This window comes from Lampetra planeri, chromosome 39 (assembly GCF_965212315.1).
Source record: "Lampetra planeri chromosome 39, kcLamPlan1.2.h2, whole genome shotgun sequence".
NCBI classification, from domain to species: Eukaryota; Metazoa; Chordata; class Hyperoartia; order Petromyzontiformes; family Petromyzontidae; genus Lampetra; species Lampetra planeri.
This window is the reverse complement of record NC_136145.1, coordinates 1,564,868-1,582,894: the sequence shown is the minus strand read 5'-3', so window position 1 is coordinate 1,582,894 and position 18,027 is coordinate 1,564,868. Positions and strand designations below refer to the sequence as shown.

Genomic DNA, 18,027 nt, shown 5'->3' with positions numbered 1-18,027 from the left:
ATAATACTGGAGTACCGATTTGTGCATCTGTAGCAGCCGCTAGGGGGCGTGTGTTCATCTCTGTTTTGACGAGACAGCCAAGAGGTGAATTGCTCATATAAACCTGTCGGTTACAACACTACCAGACTGAAACCTCAGTAGGGCGATGAACCCATGCTGTGAGCGATTGTTAATGTTCAGTATGGCATGTGCAGCAAGATCGCCATGCTCCATGCACCACGGTGGCAGTGAGCTGCGTGAAGGGAGCCAGAGTGCCGTGTTCAGTAAGCCATGCTCAATTGCAGTAAGTCAATAGAGAGCCATGTTCATGGATAGTGACCGAGAGCTAGCCATGGGCCATGGATAGTGAGCCATGTTCATCAGTAAGCCATGGTCCGCGTGCATTGAGTCATGAACCATGGGCAGTGAAGCATAAACCTGGGCTATAATGAGCCCCGGGCCAGTGAGCCATGGATCATGGGTTGTGAGCCGTGCCCCGTGGGCCAGTGTGAGTTGTGCTAGGGTGGGCAATGGGTAGTGAGCCATGGACCATGGGTTGTGAGCCGTGCCCCGTGGGCCAGTGTGAGTTGTGCTAGGGTGGGCAATGGGTAGTGAGCCATGGACCATGGGTTGTGAGCCGGTTCCCCTGTGCTAAGGTAGGCCGTGAGCCATGGGTTGTGAGCCATGAGCCGTGGGTTGTGAGCTGTGCCCCATGTGCTCGGGTGAGCCGTGAGCCCGCCCGCTGCGCTGCACAGCTGCTCCTGTGCGCGGCGCGCGCCTCGCCGTGCGCTCTCAGCTCCACCATCGTCATCATCATCACCGCCACCACCATGGAGGATGATCTCGTGTCGGAGGATGACGTCCGTGAGTAACCGGCAGCGCGGATGAGGATGGTGGCGGTGACGATGATGACCGCGATGATGATGATGGTGATGATGTGTGGGATGAAGGGTTTGCGCTAAGATGGCTGGTCCGCTCCTTCGTGCATTCGTCGTAGGATGTGAAGTCGTGCCCGTACTGTAGCCCGCAAGACAGGCAGGGCACGCAGATCGTGAGACGGATGGGTGGATCAGTGAATGAGCGGGTGATTGATTTAATGAACGGAGCTGCGCGCAGAGATTCCGTGTTTATCCGGCGCGTTTGGGGTGAAACAAAACAACACGTTTATTTAAAATCAAAATACTGTATAATACGTAATCAGCCATTCTCTATATCCACCGATGTACGGATGAAAGCCGTTCCTTCCCAATGTCGGTAATGCGTGGATTGTGGATTTTTGACCATACTTCTCGCGATGGTTGCCTGGTTGGTTCGAGCAAGCATTCAATAAAGTGTCGTGGAGTGGATGGGGTGCCACTGATGGCAGCCGTGGCTGGGAATAAAACTCGAAGAGCAACGCGCCCCACCAAGCTACCACCTTCTTGTCTGACATTGCAGGATTGCAAACACCTCGTGTTGCATGCGACGTAATCACTCGAGAAGCTAAGTCCATCTCGACTGCGTGATATGATTGCATGCGTTTGGAGGAGCGGTGGCTCAGTGGTGAGCGCACCGAGTTGTGAACGAGGTCGATTCCCCGCACGTAAACCGGGCATCCTCAGCTTCACGAACCCGCACTGACCGGCGTGGTGAAGTATGGTCATGCAACCTCCTTCACCGACACGGGAAGCGGAGGCGTTAATCCAGCAGTGGAGTGAAAAGCCGGCTCGGAATAGTCCTGTACTGCAATCGTAAAAATGTACATGCAGTCAGTATACATTATATTTAAACATGTACACAGTTTTGTGTAGAAACCTCGTATGTATCTGCAGTATATAGTGCAGTGTGTGTGTACTGGATTGTGTTAAAGATGGGCTGTGACATTCACACACTGCTGCACGGGAGGGGTGGGCTATTGTTTGATGTTTGGTGCTATCGGTGGAGGGAATGATCCAACGTCGCCGGTCCAAGGTTATTCTGTAGACCTGGAGACTGCCATTCGCATTCAATTCATTATCTTCTCGCCTGTTTACCCAGCCAGTCTTTGGCTGTACATGAATTAAAACGAAGAAGCAGTGGCATAGCTATCAAGTGTGTAGGTGGTGTAACTGCACGTGGGACTACAGGCCAGAGAGACCCAGGTTCCGTGCTACGATAGGATGGGGGTGGGTGGAATTGGAGAGGGCAGGACCCACTTCCATGATGTGCACCAGAATCCGTGTGTGATTGCGTGCGCCATCCCATGAGTGAGCGTGTGTGAGTGTGTGTATGTGTGTGTGTGTATGTATGTGTGTGTATGTGTGTGTGTATGTGTGTGTGTATGTGTGTGTATGTATATGTGTGTGTGGGTAGCGGTAGTGTAGCGGTTAGCACGCTGCGCTACAAACCCAGTGACCCGAGTTCGATTCTCACTCACGGCCAACATCGGTGATGATCATCTGAACGGGTTTTGGGCCTCCCCTAGGTGGACTCAGCCTGGCGTGTAAACATCACCACTGGGGAGACAAAGGCGTCCAGGCGTGGTGTTGGCCACCCACCCCCTCGTGTGCCGTGCTGGCCTTCATAGGTGCCCACTAACAGCACTTGCCCCAATGGGCTGTTGAGGCTATACGGGTTGATCTTTGTCTTTGTCAATTGCACCCGCAGTTCTCAAGTCGGAGAAGGAGCTGCACGAGGTGGCGCGCAGGAACGACGTGGTGCGTCTGCGCGAGCTCATCAAGAAGGGCGTCGACGTCAATGCCAAGAGCAGCGTGCGTGAGCCGAGAGCGTTCGGCACGGCGGTGCGACAGCACCGAGGTTCCAGGCGCCGGGTGTACGAAGAGGGCTTTGGGGAAGAGGCCCAGTTTTAGTTGCTTGCGCCAAGGCCCAGGCCAGCCACGCCGCAACGCTGCCTGGGTAGAGTTGCTCAGAAATGCATTGTGGTCCTGCAGGTCCTGTGGAGAGACCGGCCTCCGTCATGGCAATGTGGAATTTTTCCATCACTGACTCGGGGCTGCCAGCCGGGATGAGCGATGCCCCACCGCCGGTTTCAACGTGGAGGAGACCACCTTGACGGAACAGCCACGTGGGCTGGAAACCACAGCGATGCAGGGCCCCTCTGATTGAGGGCTACATTAAGATCCAAAGTGCTGCATTTCCAAGATATATTTGCGGACGTGTGCGCATTGTGCCACTTTAATTAACTGTTTCCTAGTTATGAATGAAATACCTTAATCTTCACTCATTTATGTACCCATAGAAGTATTAAATGAGCATCAATACTCAATGACGAGTCTTGAGACTCGATGTGAGACCCAACTGTCCCATTGCGTGCGTCGCAAGCTTTAATCGGCGCTCACCGACACCGTCGGGCCCAGCAGAGTGATGCGGCTAACTCAGCAATCATCATCAACGAACGTTCATCCCGCACATTTTCTATGCAAGTGCCATCTAAGGTTTCTCTGTGGCAGGGGACCCCCAGTGGCAGCTGCCCCTGCAAGTGGACATTCGTCTGCCAGTAAGGGGACGGTGGCGCTATGCGGATTCCTCAATTACATGAAATCATTTCGGAGTAATTGATTAAATGTGCGCACGCAGGTGGACCGTACGGCACTGCACCTGGCGGCGGGCAGCGGGCAGGAGGAGGCGGTGAAGGCTCTGCTGGAGCACGAGGCCGTGGTGGACAGCGAGGACAAGGTGGGGACTTTGCCTCGTGCCTCCCGGGGCCTCGGCTGAAGATGTTTGATGATCGCACTACTCACCCGCTCCCTGCCTACCTCTCTTCTCTCATCTCACTCTACTCCCATACACGCACCCTCCTACCTCTCCCCTCTCATCTCACTCGACTCACCTCCACGCACTCTCCTGCCTCTCATCTCACTCAACTCCCCTCCACGCATTATTCTACCTCTCCCCTCTTATCTCACTCTCCTCCCCTCACCCACTCACCTATCTCTCCCCTCTCATCTCACTCGACTCACCTCCACCCACTCTCCTATCTCTCACCTCACTCTCCTTACCTCCACGCACTTTCCGACCTCTCATCTCGCTCTACAACACGAATGGCCAAACTGCTCTGCAAGGAATCCAAATCGATTCTTGAGCTCACCATGCTATGACACCGATAGCACAATGGGAATTACATTTGGGGACAATGTGTTTTAAAAGTTTTAAAAAGGTTATAATTGTTTCATATTCCGTGACTGTGTTTTGTGTTTTCACCACCCAGTTTGGCATGAATGCGTTGCTGCTTGCCTCCTGGTTCGGCCACCGCAAGGTGGTGCAGATGCTGGTATCCGCGGGGGCAAAGGTCACGTGCGAGAACAAGGTGAGAGTCAGTGGCCCAGCCGTCGAGTGTGCAGGCGGTTCAACTGCACCAGGGCCCAGGGGTCCGAGGGGCCCTGGCGCTTTGCTACGAACAGTGACAGGAAGTTGGACAAGGGGCCGGGCCCCCTTCCATTGCTGGCACCAGGGCCCATGCCGACCACACTGCGCCAATGGAGAGGGCCAACCACCCACGTGTTGTGTCTGCCCCACCGAGCCGCGTGGTGATGTCGCTTGCGTGTGTTCGTTCCTGCCTGTGTGTGTGTGTGTGTTCATTGCGACGCTTACAACAACAAGCAGAGCGCCGGGCGGTCAAAACACAGCAAGGTGGCACAGTGGGGAGAGCAGGTGCTGAATCTGCCAGTCAACGCAGTCAATTAACCTGGGTCTGTGCAGTGACCTGCCAGAAAGCCTTCAACACTTCATGCGCTTTCAAAGTGTACCTAGCCTTGCACAGGAGCTTAATGGTGGATGACGGCTGTTGTGTGTGGTAGCACGGTGGGAGCGGTCGGGATATAAATATTAGACCCCTTTATGATGAATTGAATCGTAGCGATTCAGGGTCGCCATTAAATTCAACAATCAATTACATTGTAGCATCGTGGCCTCTAGTGGCTGGAGGGATGAAACGATCTCATGACAACCAACACAACACGATCCGCGCCGCGATTCACAAGCTACAATGTAAACGCCCTTCCTCGCGCGTGCGATTCCACGTACACATTGCGAGCCTTGAGCATCGCTTCTGCGTCTTTGCTCGCTGCACGACGACTCAAGGTCTTCTCTGACGTTGGGGCAGACCCCCTTTTCTCCAAGTCTTGGGTCTCCTGTTCGACGCGTCGTGGATTGCCGCGTTTTCCTACTCGAGTGCGCGATACTAATTGGCGACTCGATGCGTCGTAACATCCCTCTGATGGTTCTACGAGAGGGGAAGGGGGGCAGGGGGTGATGGTGAGGGGCTGGTCTCTCCATTTGTCTGCGTGGACCCCCCCCTGCCCCCCCCACCTTCCACCAGAGCGGGCTCACTGTGCTGCACTGTGCCGCCCAGCGCGGCCACGCCGCCGTGATGCAGTTCATCATTGAGGACCTGGAAGACCTCGACATCGACAAGACCACGAAGGTTTCTTGTTTACGCTCGTTTATATACAAATACACAATGCCAGTGAAGGCCCACTGAGCTAGAGGGCTGTTTTTCAGAAGCGGCCTGGCCACAAATGAGAGCTCAACGAAGTGGCTCATTGTCACGTGTAAATTTGGAGCAACCATATACTCTAAACGCGTGTTGATTCTAAACGTGGAGGAGAAAATTCCACGCGACTACAGGAAGAGAGAACTGCAAACTCCAAATTTATTGGCGTCGGGGTCGGGATCGAACCCACAACCTCCTGCATACGAGGCGAGGGAGTTCACATCTCGCCACCCTAAGCTGTGCTACGCTCTCCGCGCTCACCGGGTTGTGCTGTACTAAGGACAGTGACGCGACTCAGCGGAAACGCGTTCGCAGCTTGTTGCAGAGGCTCGCGGTTAAAATCCAGCGGCCATCCTGGTTAATACTGTAGCGTGTGATAACCGTAAAAGCACTCCACGCCACCTGCTTTGTGGCCGTTAAAGATCCCCTGACGTCATTCGCGAGAGTGGGCCAATCGTGTGCCGGCGTCGGGCTCCAGAATGGCCAAATGACACCGTGAAACAAATCACTAACTTGGGATTACACGTGGCAATCATCGCCCTCTACTGGTAGACGAAATGCTGTGACAATTTCCTGGTCTCTTTGAGTTCACAACCTGGTCAAACGAAATAAACTTGACTCTATCGATGTGACCGTGTGACGCGCTGGGATCTCTGTGCGTGCCCCCCCCCCCACCCCCCCCCCCCCCTGCGGACCAGCTGGGCCAGACGGCGCTGCACCTGACAGCGGAGGAGGGCCAGCTGCAGGCTGTGGAGTACCTCCTCTCGTGCGGCAGCTCCCTCGCCATGCGCGACAAGGTGAGACGCGCTGACACAAGGCCCCCCCCCCCAATGCCGCCCATCCCTCCCCGCCCTCCCCCCCTAAAAGGGATTGGGACCTCCTCACTCCCAGCAATTGGAATATATCGTGGCAGGGTTTCTTTTTAAGCGCCAATCCTCTCGCAACCCACCACGCCGTGGCTTCCACGTCCACCAGTTTACTTACACTCGAATGCAAAGTTCGTTGTCGCACGAAACACGCGCCTGATGATTGCGAAACCTGTCCCATGAGTCTTGATTAATCCTAACCCGTCAACTCTGTGCAGTGGCAGCGAGAGTGTCAGGGGTAGTACAGCAATTGGGTTGTTCGCAGTAATTGAAATGAAACTCTTTGTAACTCACACAAATGTTGTGAAACTCAGTCATCGTAGTCGTGTCGCGGACGCGGAGAAGCGGAGCACTGGCTCGTGGTTCCTCGTGTGCGGTCCTGAACGAGCCTGGACGAGCCTGGAAGCTCCGTATATGGAGCGGGGAGAGAGTTACGGACGTCCCGAGCAGCCACGGACAATCGCTACCGCCAGAGCCAGAACAGTCCTGGTTCTGGGGACGATCAGCAGCAGATCCAGATGAAGCAGAGGTTCGAGGAGAGCGAAGAGAATATGAGCGTTTGACCTTGTTGACCTCTACACCGCAGGGGTGGTGTAGTTGCGGCCCACGCAGCCTGCACGCTCGATGGCTACGCCCTGGCCTTACCGTCCCCTCTGTGCACGGCTTCGAGGCTGAGCAGTGTTTCCGTTGAGCCAGGCAATGTCCGCCGTGGTCCGTGTGTCGTCCTTCCCCACACTGCCTCCCTCCGTCTCCTTCCTGCAGGACAACAATTCGCCGCTGCACCTCGCGGCCGGGCGAGGCCACTTCGCCGTCGTGAAGAAGTTGCTGGAGGCCGGCGCGGAGATGGATGGCAAGAACACGGTGCGTTACCGGTCGGTGTGGCGACCACGCCTCGGATGAGTACCCGGTGCGGTGTGCAGTCGACGTCGCCTCCAGGGAGACAAAAGGTGGCCGGGCGTGGTGCTGGCCACCCACGCCGTCACGTGCTTGTGTTGGCCTTCATTAAGCGCTCGCTAACAGCACTTGCCCCAACACTCCGTGAAGGCAAGGGACCGGAGCTTTGCGTGCGTGACACGAGCGGTGCGTTTGACGTCTTCGTAACTTAGTCGCGAATCTCCTACTGCCGTTGTGCGTGCGTGTTCGCACGCGTGCGCGTGTCTGTGCGCGTGTGCAATCATGTCCAAGCACGAGCGTGCGCGTGTGTGCGAGTCCCAGGCGGGACAGACGGCTCTACATCTCGCGGCCGAGGGCGGGCATCACCACTGCGTGCAGCTGCTGCTGTCCTCCGGCTGTGACATCGATGCGCAGTCGAGCGTGAGTGCGCAGCAATTAACCAATTCACTCGTGGGCGCTCTCCTCTCTCTCTTCACGATCCGCATGTCCGCCGACGTTCTCTGTCCGATATACGATGATGGCGCTCCGCCGACGGTAGCACGGTGGCACGTTCGCTCGCTCGCCGTGCTCAGCTGCTGAATGCAGATTTTTAAGATAAAGGGGCAACCCTGCAACGTCCCACCTACGAATCCCCTGCTGGCGGAAATGGCCACCGCTGGAGGGAGCTCCAGAGAGCTAACCCAGAGGGCATTTTGTGGGCGGGCATCTTGAGAGAGATGAATGCACCCACAATTTACCCCGCCATACGTGACCTAACGATTAGCTCGGTTGGCTACGTACGGTGCGAAAGAAGTTAAGCATACACACGTGTCCATGTAACTGTGGAGTAGCCATCCATACTGCTGGGCGGAGACAGACGAACGGATTTGAGAAACGCGCCCCATTGCTTTAACTGCCGCTGCCGCCGGGGAGGTCAAATCGATCTGGCGACCTCCGGGTTTGCCAGCCCACCGCATGAACCACCGTTTCTCACGGTGGGCTGGACAATGGCCACAGCGGCCATGGTCCCCGTTTTTAGGAAGACAACTCCCGCCAAATGTGCCAACTCTTTTAATTGCAAGCGAATTCCACCGTTAATTTGGAAGCGTTTTATTCCGTTTGCCCTCCTTTTGGCGGCGGCGGGGGGGGGGGTCTCCGTGCCGCTCGTTTACGTTCGCCACCAACAGTGGCGTGAAACCTTCCGCCACGGCCACTGTACGGTTTACCCCGTAGTCTTGTACAGGGAAATTGAGTTGTGTGTTGGAGAGTACTCGTAACGAATTGGCACGTTTTGTTTACGTGACAAACCTTGTCGATTGGCGGGTTTAGCGACACACGTGGACATCGCTTGCATTTCTCCCCCCCAAATGGGTCAACATTATCGACGTTGTCGTCCTCTGAGTCGACGACCCCTTTCTTGTCGAACGTCGTGGCCTCGTCGCGGTGACGCCACGTGTGTGTGGCGTGTGGCATGTGTTGTGTGTGTGGCGTGTGTGGCATGTGCGTGGCGTGTGTGTGTGTGTGGCATGTGTGGTGTGTGTGGCATGCGTGGTGTGTGTGGTGTGTGTGGCGTGCGTGGCGTGCGTGGTGTGTGTGGCGTGCGTGGCGTGCGTGGTGCGTGTGGTGCGTGTGGTGTGTGTGGTGTGTGTGGCATGCGTGGTGTGTGTGGTGTGTGTGGCGTGTGTGGTGTGTGTGGCATGTGTGGCGTGCATGGCGTGTGTGGTGTGTGTGGTGTGTGTGGTGTGTGTGGCATGTGCGGCGTGTGTGCGCAGAAGAGCATGACGGCGCTGCACTACGCGGCGCGGAGCGGGCACGACGAGGTGGCGCAGCTCCTCATCCGGGGCGGCATCGCCGTGGATGCCGTAGACCACGTGAGTGCCCCCGGGGGAAGGAGGGGGGGGGACAGAGGTTTCGCGGTGAGCGGTGGGGAGATGACGGTGAAGTGGTTTGGTTGGTCCATCCTGAACTCGCTGAATCATCGCGGCCACTCGCTCGCCGTCGTTCTTGAGATGAGTTTTTGTGTGTTTAGTTTGCCGTCTTTGCCCCCCCCCACTCCACACCTCCGATTAGCACGGTTGGATACGTACGGTGCGAAAGAAGTTCATCGTGCGTACATAAGTCACACACGGGCGTGTGGCCTCCTGAGCTTCGCCCCGTGCTGCCTCCGCCAATGTCAAGGCCTCGTTCTGCCACCGTTCACCCTTTTGCTCTCATCCGCACCGAGCTCGAACACCCACACATTGCAGAGGCACCCAACGTTGCTCTCCCTCCGTGGTTGTCCGTGCACCGCTCCACTTTGGCATTGCCGTTCCTTATCCCCTTTTTCTCTGCTTTCTTCCCCCAAGCCATCGTCCGATCAGCTCGCTCCAATGTCATCATCTGCCGCACGATCACTGGCGCCTCCTAATCATAACGCGGCTGCTTCTCATTGTGAGCCTTCAGGCCTAGAGCTTAGCAGCTCATATACCGTGGGTGGGAGGGTAGGAAAACGCCGCCTTTGCAAGGTGATTTTGTGCGATGTTCACGTGCGTCTGGAATGGCCGCAGCTTTTAGGATGATGGGGGGGAAATAAATATAATGTATCTACGAAACAAATAGTCTACAAGATGCGGGATAAAGAATCAATGGAGTCCTTGAAATCTGAGCCCGTGAGGCTTTTTCAGAGTCACAGAGCAAGTGTTTGCAAACGGTCATAACAATAAAAACAAACGATTTAAACTGCAGCGCTTTGCAACCTCATCGAGCTCGCTAAGTGGGTACTGCTCCTGCCCCATTCCCTCCCGCCCCACCTCTCCCCTCCATGGGGGATGTCTCTCTGCGCGAAGACTTTTACCAGCAGAGCGCGATGGGAATTGAAGAGCGTGCCCCTGCGGGTGCCGCGCCTGGCAGTGAGGGTGGGTGGGCAGGGTGGGTCGTAGGGTGCCCACCACATCTCCCTCTCGTGTACCTCGCCCGCTTCTAACAGGCGCTCGCTAACAACATCCCTTGCCTGCTGGCGACGCGGCCCGTCGTGACGCGGCGCGGTTGGCTACGCACGGTGCGAAAGAAGTTCAACATACATACGTAGCCAGCTCATGCGGCGCTACCCCGTTGTCATCGTCGTCGTCGTTGTTGTTTCCGCAGCACCACACCACGGCCATGCAGCTCGCCGTCCTCCACAACTTCCCGCTCATCGTGAAGCTCGTCATCGACGCTGACGGGGACCTGGACATCGCCGACAACGTCCGTGAAGCGCGCTCGCATGCTCTCATTGACGCACCCACGCGGCGCTGACGTACGGGTGATGTCGGGGTTGCCGTGGTGTGGAGTTAAGTGCGGTGTTAATGTTAGAGCGATGTTGGTGCGTTGCCATGGTGGTGGGGTTGCCATGGTGTTGGGGAGTCGCCATGGTGTTGAGTTTTACGCGGTGTTCAGGTGAGGAAGTTGTTCAGGTGAGAGTGCTGTTACGGTGATGTTGGGGTTGCCCGGTTATCAGACGTTGAACGGCATTGCGGCCGGCGTGGCGTTAGGCTCCAAGTGTGAGTGTTGGTGTGGGCCGCTGTAGCCGGTGCTGATGTTGGCGTCGCGTGGTGGCGGGTGCGCGAGCCGTGCTCTCTCCGCTGCTGTGCTGTGCGCGGCGCGCAGAGGCAGCAGACCCCCCTACACGTCGCGGCTGAGCACGCGCGGCAGGACATCGCCGAGATGATCCTCATCTCCGGCGTCAACCTGAAGCTCGTGGACAAGGCAAGGGGCGGCCCTCGCTTCTCAGATCCACAACTCATTGTCACGTTACCTATTATCGTTATTAACACTTTCCCGTTCTGATGACGTATGTGTACATCATCAGTTTTAATTCCTCTGGTTCCGTTCGGATGACGTTCACGCACGTACACGTACGTCGTCAGAACAGAATGTCATCGGAACGGAATCGGAAGAAAACATTTAATAAAATAACTTCGTTGGTACCGAGGCTCCCACAAGGCCATGCAGGAGGGCGTGTGGCACAATATGGCGTCCGCTAAACATAGAGTGCGGTCGTGTCGCTACAGTTCTCTGCAGTGAGTACAGCGTCTTTAAAAACAACAGCGCTACGCCTCTCAATAAATTAACGCTGAAGCGCTCGCACATTCCGAGATTTGGTGGTGGACGGGACACCCACCCTGCAACTTGGGAAAGGGGTTAATTACTATTCTTGATTATCCAGGAAAGCCCCACTGAGCCTCAAGGATATTCATGTCAGGAAGGTCCTGCCAAGTATTTGCACGATTGTGACGTGTTCCGCAATTAGTTTATTTTGTTATCCTTTCCCCGCACCTCCGATGAGCACGGTTGGCTATGTACGGTGCGAAAGAAGTTCAACATACATACACATACATACCACTCACAGTGGCTGTGGCCTCAGTTAGTACCCACGTATCCCCGACTCGACCGCTGAAGGGTTTTCACGCCCCGCTCACACGCACGCACGCACGAACACATGCACGCACGCGCGAAGATTCCATCACCGACGTTGACCCCACCACGATTGTGTCCCCATAGCAGGGGAAGACTTCTCTGGACATCGCAGCCCGAGGAAACCACATCAGCATGGTGGACATGATCATAAAGGCCGACCGGTTCTACAAGTGGGAGAAGGTGTGGATGTGTGGGTCATGCGGTGTTCCGTGTGCCCCGTTTTCTTCGAGTCTCCGCTTGCACCTCGAACGCTCCAGTGCCGTGAGACGCAGTCGCATTCTGCCGCTTTATCATTACAAATTAGAATGTAACTTTAAACTGTGAAGGTAAAGGTGCAGCCCTGCAATTGCTTGATCGTACCACTGCTGACGGAGTGTCCGCCACGAGAAAGGAGGGTGTTTTCTGCCTACTCTTCCATGATGACGAGATGTCTTTGAAGAAGTAGGAGTACCCACATTTTATCCCACCACACATGACTATCTGTCATAAATTATGATTTCAATTGCATTGTAAATGGTGATGCATTGTAAATAATATTTGAATTCATATAACGTCTAGATAAAAAAAGTATATCTAGACACTGTCCCTCACAATTCAGACTGTAACCTGTTCAGGTCCTCACCTGTTCAAGCCCTCACCTGTGCAGGCGATCACCTGTTTAGACCCTCACCTGTTCAGGTTTGCACATGACGGACTTTGAGTTCTGGCTCCTCGCCTCTTGAGTTCTCGATTGAACATTCGGTTCGTAATAAAATCTGTAAATGACGTTGATTTTTTTATTTCTAGAAAATTACCCAAGACGGAAATAAAATCCACATCGCCTCTACTCGTAGACTGATGCCCATTTTGCAAGCCGGTTCTGAGTACACATTTGTGCCTTGTAGGGGAAGCTCCCACTGGGGGGGGGGGGGGCCGTGGCTAGACTACAGTAGGGCGTTGAAATTGGATGGCATGAGGCGTGGCGCAATTTCAGCCAGCGCCGTATAAGAGGGAATCCTTATTCTGAGTTGGTAACTGATTGAATGACTAAGCTTCGAACTCTGACCGGGGAGGATTGACTCGATACACTTCACTGCAGAGACACTCGCGGGCAGAGGATCCGCAGAGGCTCTTGAGCCTGGATCTCAAAAATCAAGAGAGAGCTTATTCACTCCACCCACAAAGACAAAGATCCCCCATATGGCCTTAACAGACTGTTGGGGCAAGTGCTGTTAGCGAGCACCTATGATGGCCAGAACGGTTCCCAAAGGTGTGGGTGGCCAGCACCACGCCCATCCGTCTTTGTCTCCCCAGTGGCGATGTTTTTACGCACCGTGCCAGGTACTCATTTAAGGCCGAGTCGACCTAGGAGAGGCCCAGGACCGGTTCAGATAATCGTCACTGGTGTTGGCCGTGAGCGGGAATCGAACTCGGTGGCCAGGTTTGTAGCGCAGCGTAGGGCAGCGTAGCGCTAACCGCTGCACCACCGCTCCCACTCCACTCCACCCACACACACAGAGAGGCATTTTCTTTTAAGAGCGTAGGGACTGAGGAGTCCCTCGCCAGGGAAGGCAAAGGGAGGCAGATAATGAAAGCTGCTTCACACAGAGAAAGAGGACGTCTTGGGCACGTTTTTCAATGTGTGGCACTTGCGGACTGCGGAGTGTGTGTCTGGTTGCGGTGGCTGCGCTTTGGTTGTTTAAAAGTGAAGATCGGGGAATTCAGATGTTAACAACGGGCGCGTAACCATGGGCATGGAGACTTTTTGCAGGCGGGTTTATTTAAAATCTGAGACTCCAGCTCGAACCTTCAGCTCCTGCACACGAGAAGTAACACTTTCACGTTTTCAGCCCGTTTCTCACTGCCTCACTGCTAAGCAACATCACTGCTGTCAATCTGACATTGGTTTCCCCCACAAAATGAGGGGTGAGAGGGCAGGAAAGCAGCGGGGCCTGAGTGTTACCCTGCTTGGCCTAGCATTGAGCTCATCTCTGATCAGTCATCTTGGCTGGGAATGGGGTTTATAGCATCCTGATGACTTTTTTCATGGGGGGGGGGGGGTGAGGGCGCCTCTAAACCAAGGCCGTAGCCATGGAGTCAACATTGGGGGGGACTAAATCTTCCAGGAGGTCTGGGGTCCCCCCCCAGAAAAAAAATCTAAATTTGAAAACTAATTTCCTGCCTGAAATATTAAAAAATTCACCAACACATAGGATTGACTTTTTATTTATTTTTTAACAATAATGTCTAATAGTGTATTGTATTACATGGTTCTGTTTTGTTCTTTTTTACCTTTTCTTGTTTCAATGTATGTAATGGCAGAGATGAGGGATTAATAAAGTACAACCATAACCACAATCATATAAACAGAAATCTATGCATTGTTATATGAAGACAAGTCCAGATATTGTGGCCAAGGTTTAGCAAATTGTTGTCTTTATTTACATAGCATCGCAATTTTTTTTTTTTTAAATATTTTTAAACCAATATATTGGGGGGGGGGGGACATTTTGAGCATATTTGATTATTGGGGGGGGATGTGTTCCCCCCCAATATATATGAAAATGACGGCCTTGCTCTAAACTGACACCATGTGCCACACGTGCGTGCGCTTGTGTGGTCAGGACAACCTCCCGAGCGAGTCGGACTCGTGGGTTCTCAAGCACCTGACGTTCAAGCAGGACCAGCGGCCGGAGACGGAGCACATGCGCTCCGTGCTGTGGCGTCTGTCCACGCAGCACCTCAAGGTGGGGGAGTGGAAGTGCCTGGCGCAGCACTGGACCTTCACAGAGGCCCACATACGCGCCATCGAGCAGCAGTGGACAGGTGATGCCGAAGGCGGCGCGCGCATTCCCAGCGTCTCGCACGCTTTGCACCACACGCACACACACCCATCACCACACGCACGCACACACCCATCACTGCGAAGACACGCGTACACACGCCCATCACCACACACACACCCATCACCACACATCCATCACCACACACACGCACATACACACCCATCACCACACACATACACGCACACACACGCACACACCCATCACCACACACGCTTAGCACCACACACACCATCCCATCACCACACACCCACACCCATCACCACACACACACACGCACACACCCATCACCACACACCCATCACCACAACTACACCCATCACCACACACACACACGCACACACCCATCACCACACACACCCATCACCACACCTCCATCACCACACACACGCACACACCCATCACCACACACACACACACCCATCACCACACACGCTTAGCACCACACACACCATCCCATCACCACACACACACCCACACACACCCCCAGCACAACGCATGCTTAGCACCACATCCACACACTTCCTGCACCACACACACACAAGCAGCACCGTAAACGCACGACAGCGTTGTTGAATTCATGCCCAGGGCCACCCATAGCGGGATGGGTGGTGTTGGGTGTGTGTAGTGCTGGGTGCGTTTACGGTGCTATGGGTGGCCCTGGGCATGAATTCAACAACGCTGTCGTTTTTTGTCTCTGACCCTGCCTCTGCCCCTGTGTGCGACCCCCTCCCTGCCCCTGTCTGTGACACCGCCTCTGACCCTGTCCCCTGGCCCCAACCTCGCGCCGTGCGCTCGCCGCAGGCAGCAAGAGCTACAGGGAGCACGGCCACCGCATGCTGCTCATCTGGCTCCACGGCGTCCTCACGGCCCAGGAGAATCCCATCAAGAGCCTCTACGAGGGCCTCGTGGGCATCGACCGGCTCGACTTGGCCGGTGCCTGCTGAGCTAAAACCACCATACACACACACAGGGTGCTTCAAAACAATGTGAACACCTGTGAGAATTTGCAACAATACCACGAGACATGTACTGCCTCTGGGCTCTGGAGACCACCTGGAGAAGATTCTAGGAATGCGTTGACGATGATGGCGAACAAGTGGAGACTCTTTGACCGTTTCAAGCTCTTAACATTACATTTGTTATCACGTTGCAGTGTTGTATTATCCGTTCTTTTTCCATTAAAAAACGATAGTCCCATGTAAGTGTTGACATTTTTTGGAAGCACGCTGTTGAAAAAAGGAACCCCCCCCCCGTGTAGCCTTAACAAACTGTAGGGGCAAGTGCTGTTAGCGAGCACCTAATGAAGACCGGCACGGCGCACGAGGGGGTGGGGGGTGGCCAGCACCACGCCCCGCCACCTTTGTCTCCCGCGTGGCGATGTTTACACACCGCAACAGGTTACCCATTTGAGGCTGAGTCGACCTAGGGGAGGCCCAAGATCGATTCAGATAATCGTGAACTCGGGTCCGTCGGGTTTGTAATGCAGCGCGCTAACCACTACACTACCGCTCCCCTGACACACACACACACACATAAATAAGCACACACACAAACACACACCTTTCCCCCTCCTGATGCAGACGCCCCACTACTTTGTGTGCGGGGCTGTCCGCGCGGTGCCCTTGGTGCCATGTGCCGAGGGTCAAACACTGACCCTGCCGCCGGCTGTCTAAGATGCCCGACACGGAGCTAAAGCTCGGGCAGACTCCATCCGCCGTCCTCTTCCCGGCTGCGGCTGACCAGCTGCGCGGCTGCGGCTGCTGCTGCTGCTTTTTGTTCCCGTTGCAGAGAGCATGCGGAGGAAAGCCAACGCAGAGAACGACTCCCCAAAGAAGTGCGCCATGACCTGACACGGCGGTTGGTCCGGGGGTCAGCTCACAGCGGGCGGACGCACCTCCCTCCGTCGCTGCTGCCTCCATTCTCCTCACCACCTCAACCTCCTCACCACTTCAACCTCCTCACCGTCCCAACCTCCTCACCACCTCAACCTCCTCACCACCTCAACCTCCTCACCGTCCCAACCTCCTCACCACCTCAACCTCCTCACCATCTCACGCCGCCCCCTCGCTCCGCCCACCGTGGACGGCGCACGTACACACGCACGTACACACGCAGACTTCACTGCTTACTCACTAACGCAAGCTAATGCACACGAACAAACGCGCTGTCAAAATGGCAGGCACAGCCAAGTATGTTCTCCCCGTGATCTTGGGCTCACGGTAGTTTTACATCAGCGTTTTTGATGTGGCTCGAGAACGGAAGCCCGGCGTGCAAGTGCAATCACGCATTCTCAATCAACTGCTGGAGAAAATATTCGTACAACGATGACATCTCCGACTGGGTCTCATGAGGGTACAATTTCACCCCTGTCCTGACATCGTTGCTCCAGATCTTTTCTGATGTGCTGTACGTATGCATGTTGAACTTCTTTCGCACCGTACGTAGCCAAACGTGATAATCGGAGGTGTGGGGGAAAGACAACAAACTAAACGCAAACATCAGTTTGAAAGAAATTAGTTTTCAATGAAGATGTCAAAGTGCATAGCTCACAGCGGCTTCCTGATATCGGAAGAGCATTCCAGACGGCCGCAGAAGCGCATCTGAAAGCGTGCAATGCAGTGACCATCTTTGTTCGATGGCCAGCCAAAAGCTGCTCGAGGATGACCAACGTATGTATGTTGAACTTCTTTCGCACCGTACGTTGACAACCGTGATAATCGGTGGTGTTGTCGGGTAATGTTGCGTTTTGCGCCCGGCACGGCGTCCGACGTCTCCGCCGCACGCGCTCGGGTCTTTTTTCTCTCCTTTTCGGGAACCGAAACGGAGGATGAAGCTTCCGAAAGACGTGGTTGCGAAACGTCGGTCTTTGTGCGCCGCCGTAGCCCGCCGACCGTCGCTCCCCTCTGTGGCAGCGCGATACGGAAGGGAAGGGTGTGGATGAGATGGATAGTCGAGATCTCGCCACAAGGCCACACACACACATACGCGCGCGTGCTAGGCAAGTCGTCCTGGTTTTAAAAACCGCACGCCCTGCGTTGGGAGTGGATTTTTTTGTGTTTTTCTACCGCTCTCCTGTCCAGCCGATCCATGCCTCGAAGCGCCGTTGCCGCCGCTGCTGCTGCTGTTGTTGCCGCCGCTGTTGTTGTTGTTGCTGTTGTTGTTGTCGCGACGGTGACTTTGTTATAAGTGAGGGCGGTGGCTGTTTTTGGTGTGGACTGCGTGCTGGGCACCGCCTCGCTTTCTTTGGTGTGTTTTGTATGGATTTACAAAACGGTGAGCGAGTGGTCGATGGTTGTGCAGCAATAAAAAATGACGTCCGTTGAATGTTTCCATCTGCTGCTGTCGCGTTCACCTCTCGTTGATTTTAAACAAAATAAATCAATGCACCACAAATGTGCAATAACCCGCCCCCCCCCCCAACATGACACAAACGAAGTCGGCTTCAAGTTGATTTTGTTGAACCACGATAAGACCTCGGGAGACCAGAATAGATTTCTCATTTAATACAAGCATGACCTGGGTCACCACAATCGTGGTGGTCGTGGTGGTGGTGCAGCAGTTAGATCGCCTACTGCACAGA

At 54.8% G+C, this 18,027-nt stretch overlaps 1 protein-coding gene across 1 annotated transcript; it reads left to right on the top strand.

Moving 5' to 3' along the window:
• Nucleotides 1-211: 211 nt before the first annotated feature.
• On the top strand, nt 212-17,769 carry ANKDD1B (ankyrin repeat and death domain containing 1B). Its single transcript, XM_078612413.1, has 16 exons — nt 212-283; nt 735-843; nt 2,605-2,708; nt 3,535-3,633; nt 4,166-4,264; nt 5,276-5,380; nt 6,148-6,246; nt 7,078-7,176; nt 7,531-7,629; nt 8,961-9,059; nt 10,312-10,410; nt 10,813-10,911; nt 11,707-11,802; nt 14,226-14,427; nt 15,249-15,380; nt 16,236-17,769. Exons 1-16 carry the CDS (start codon nt 212-214, stop codon nt 16,295-16,297), a joined length of 1,674 nt encoding a protein of 557 aa, XP_078468539.1. The 3' UTR covers nt 16,298-17,769.
• The last annotated feature ends 258 nt before the right edge of the window (nt 17,770-18,027 follow it).

Coding starts and splice junctions, on each gene's coding strand:
- ANKDD1B (XM_078612413.1), top strand. CDS start 212: ATGCACCACGGTGGCAGTGAGCTGCGTGAAGGGAGCCAGAGTGCCGTG. Junction 4,265..5,275: donor AGGTCACGTGCGAGAACAAG/GTGAGAGTCAGT, acceptor ACCTTCCACCAG/AGCGGGCTCACTGTGCTGCA. Junction 10,411..10,812: donor ACCTGGACATCGCCGACAAC/GTCCGTGAAGCG, acceptor CGCGGCGCGCAG/AGGCAGCAGACCCCCCTACA.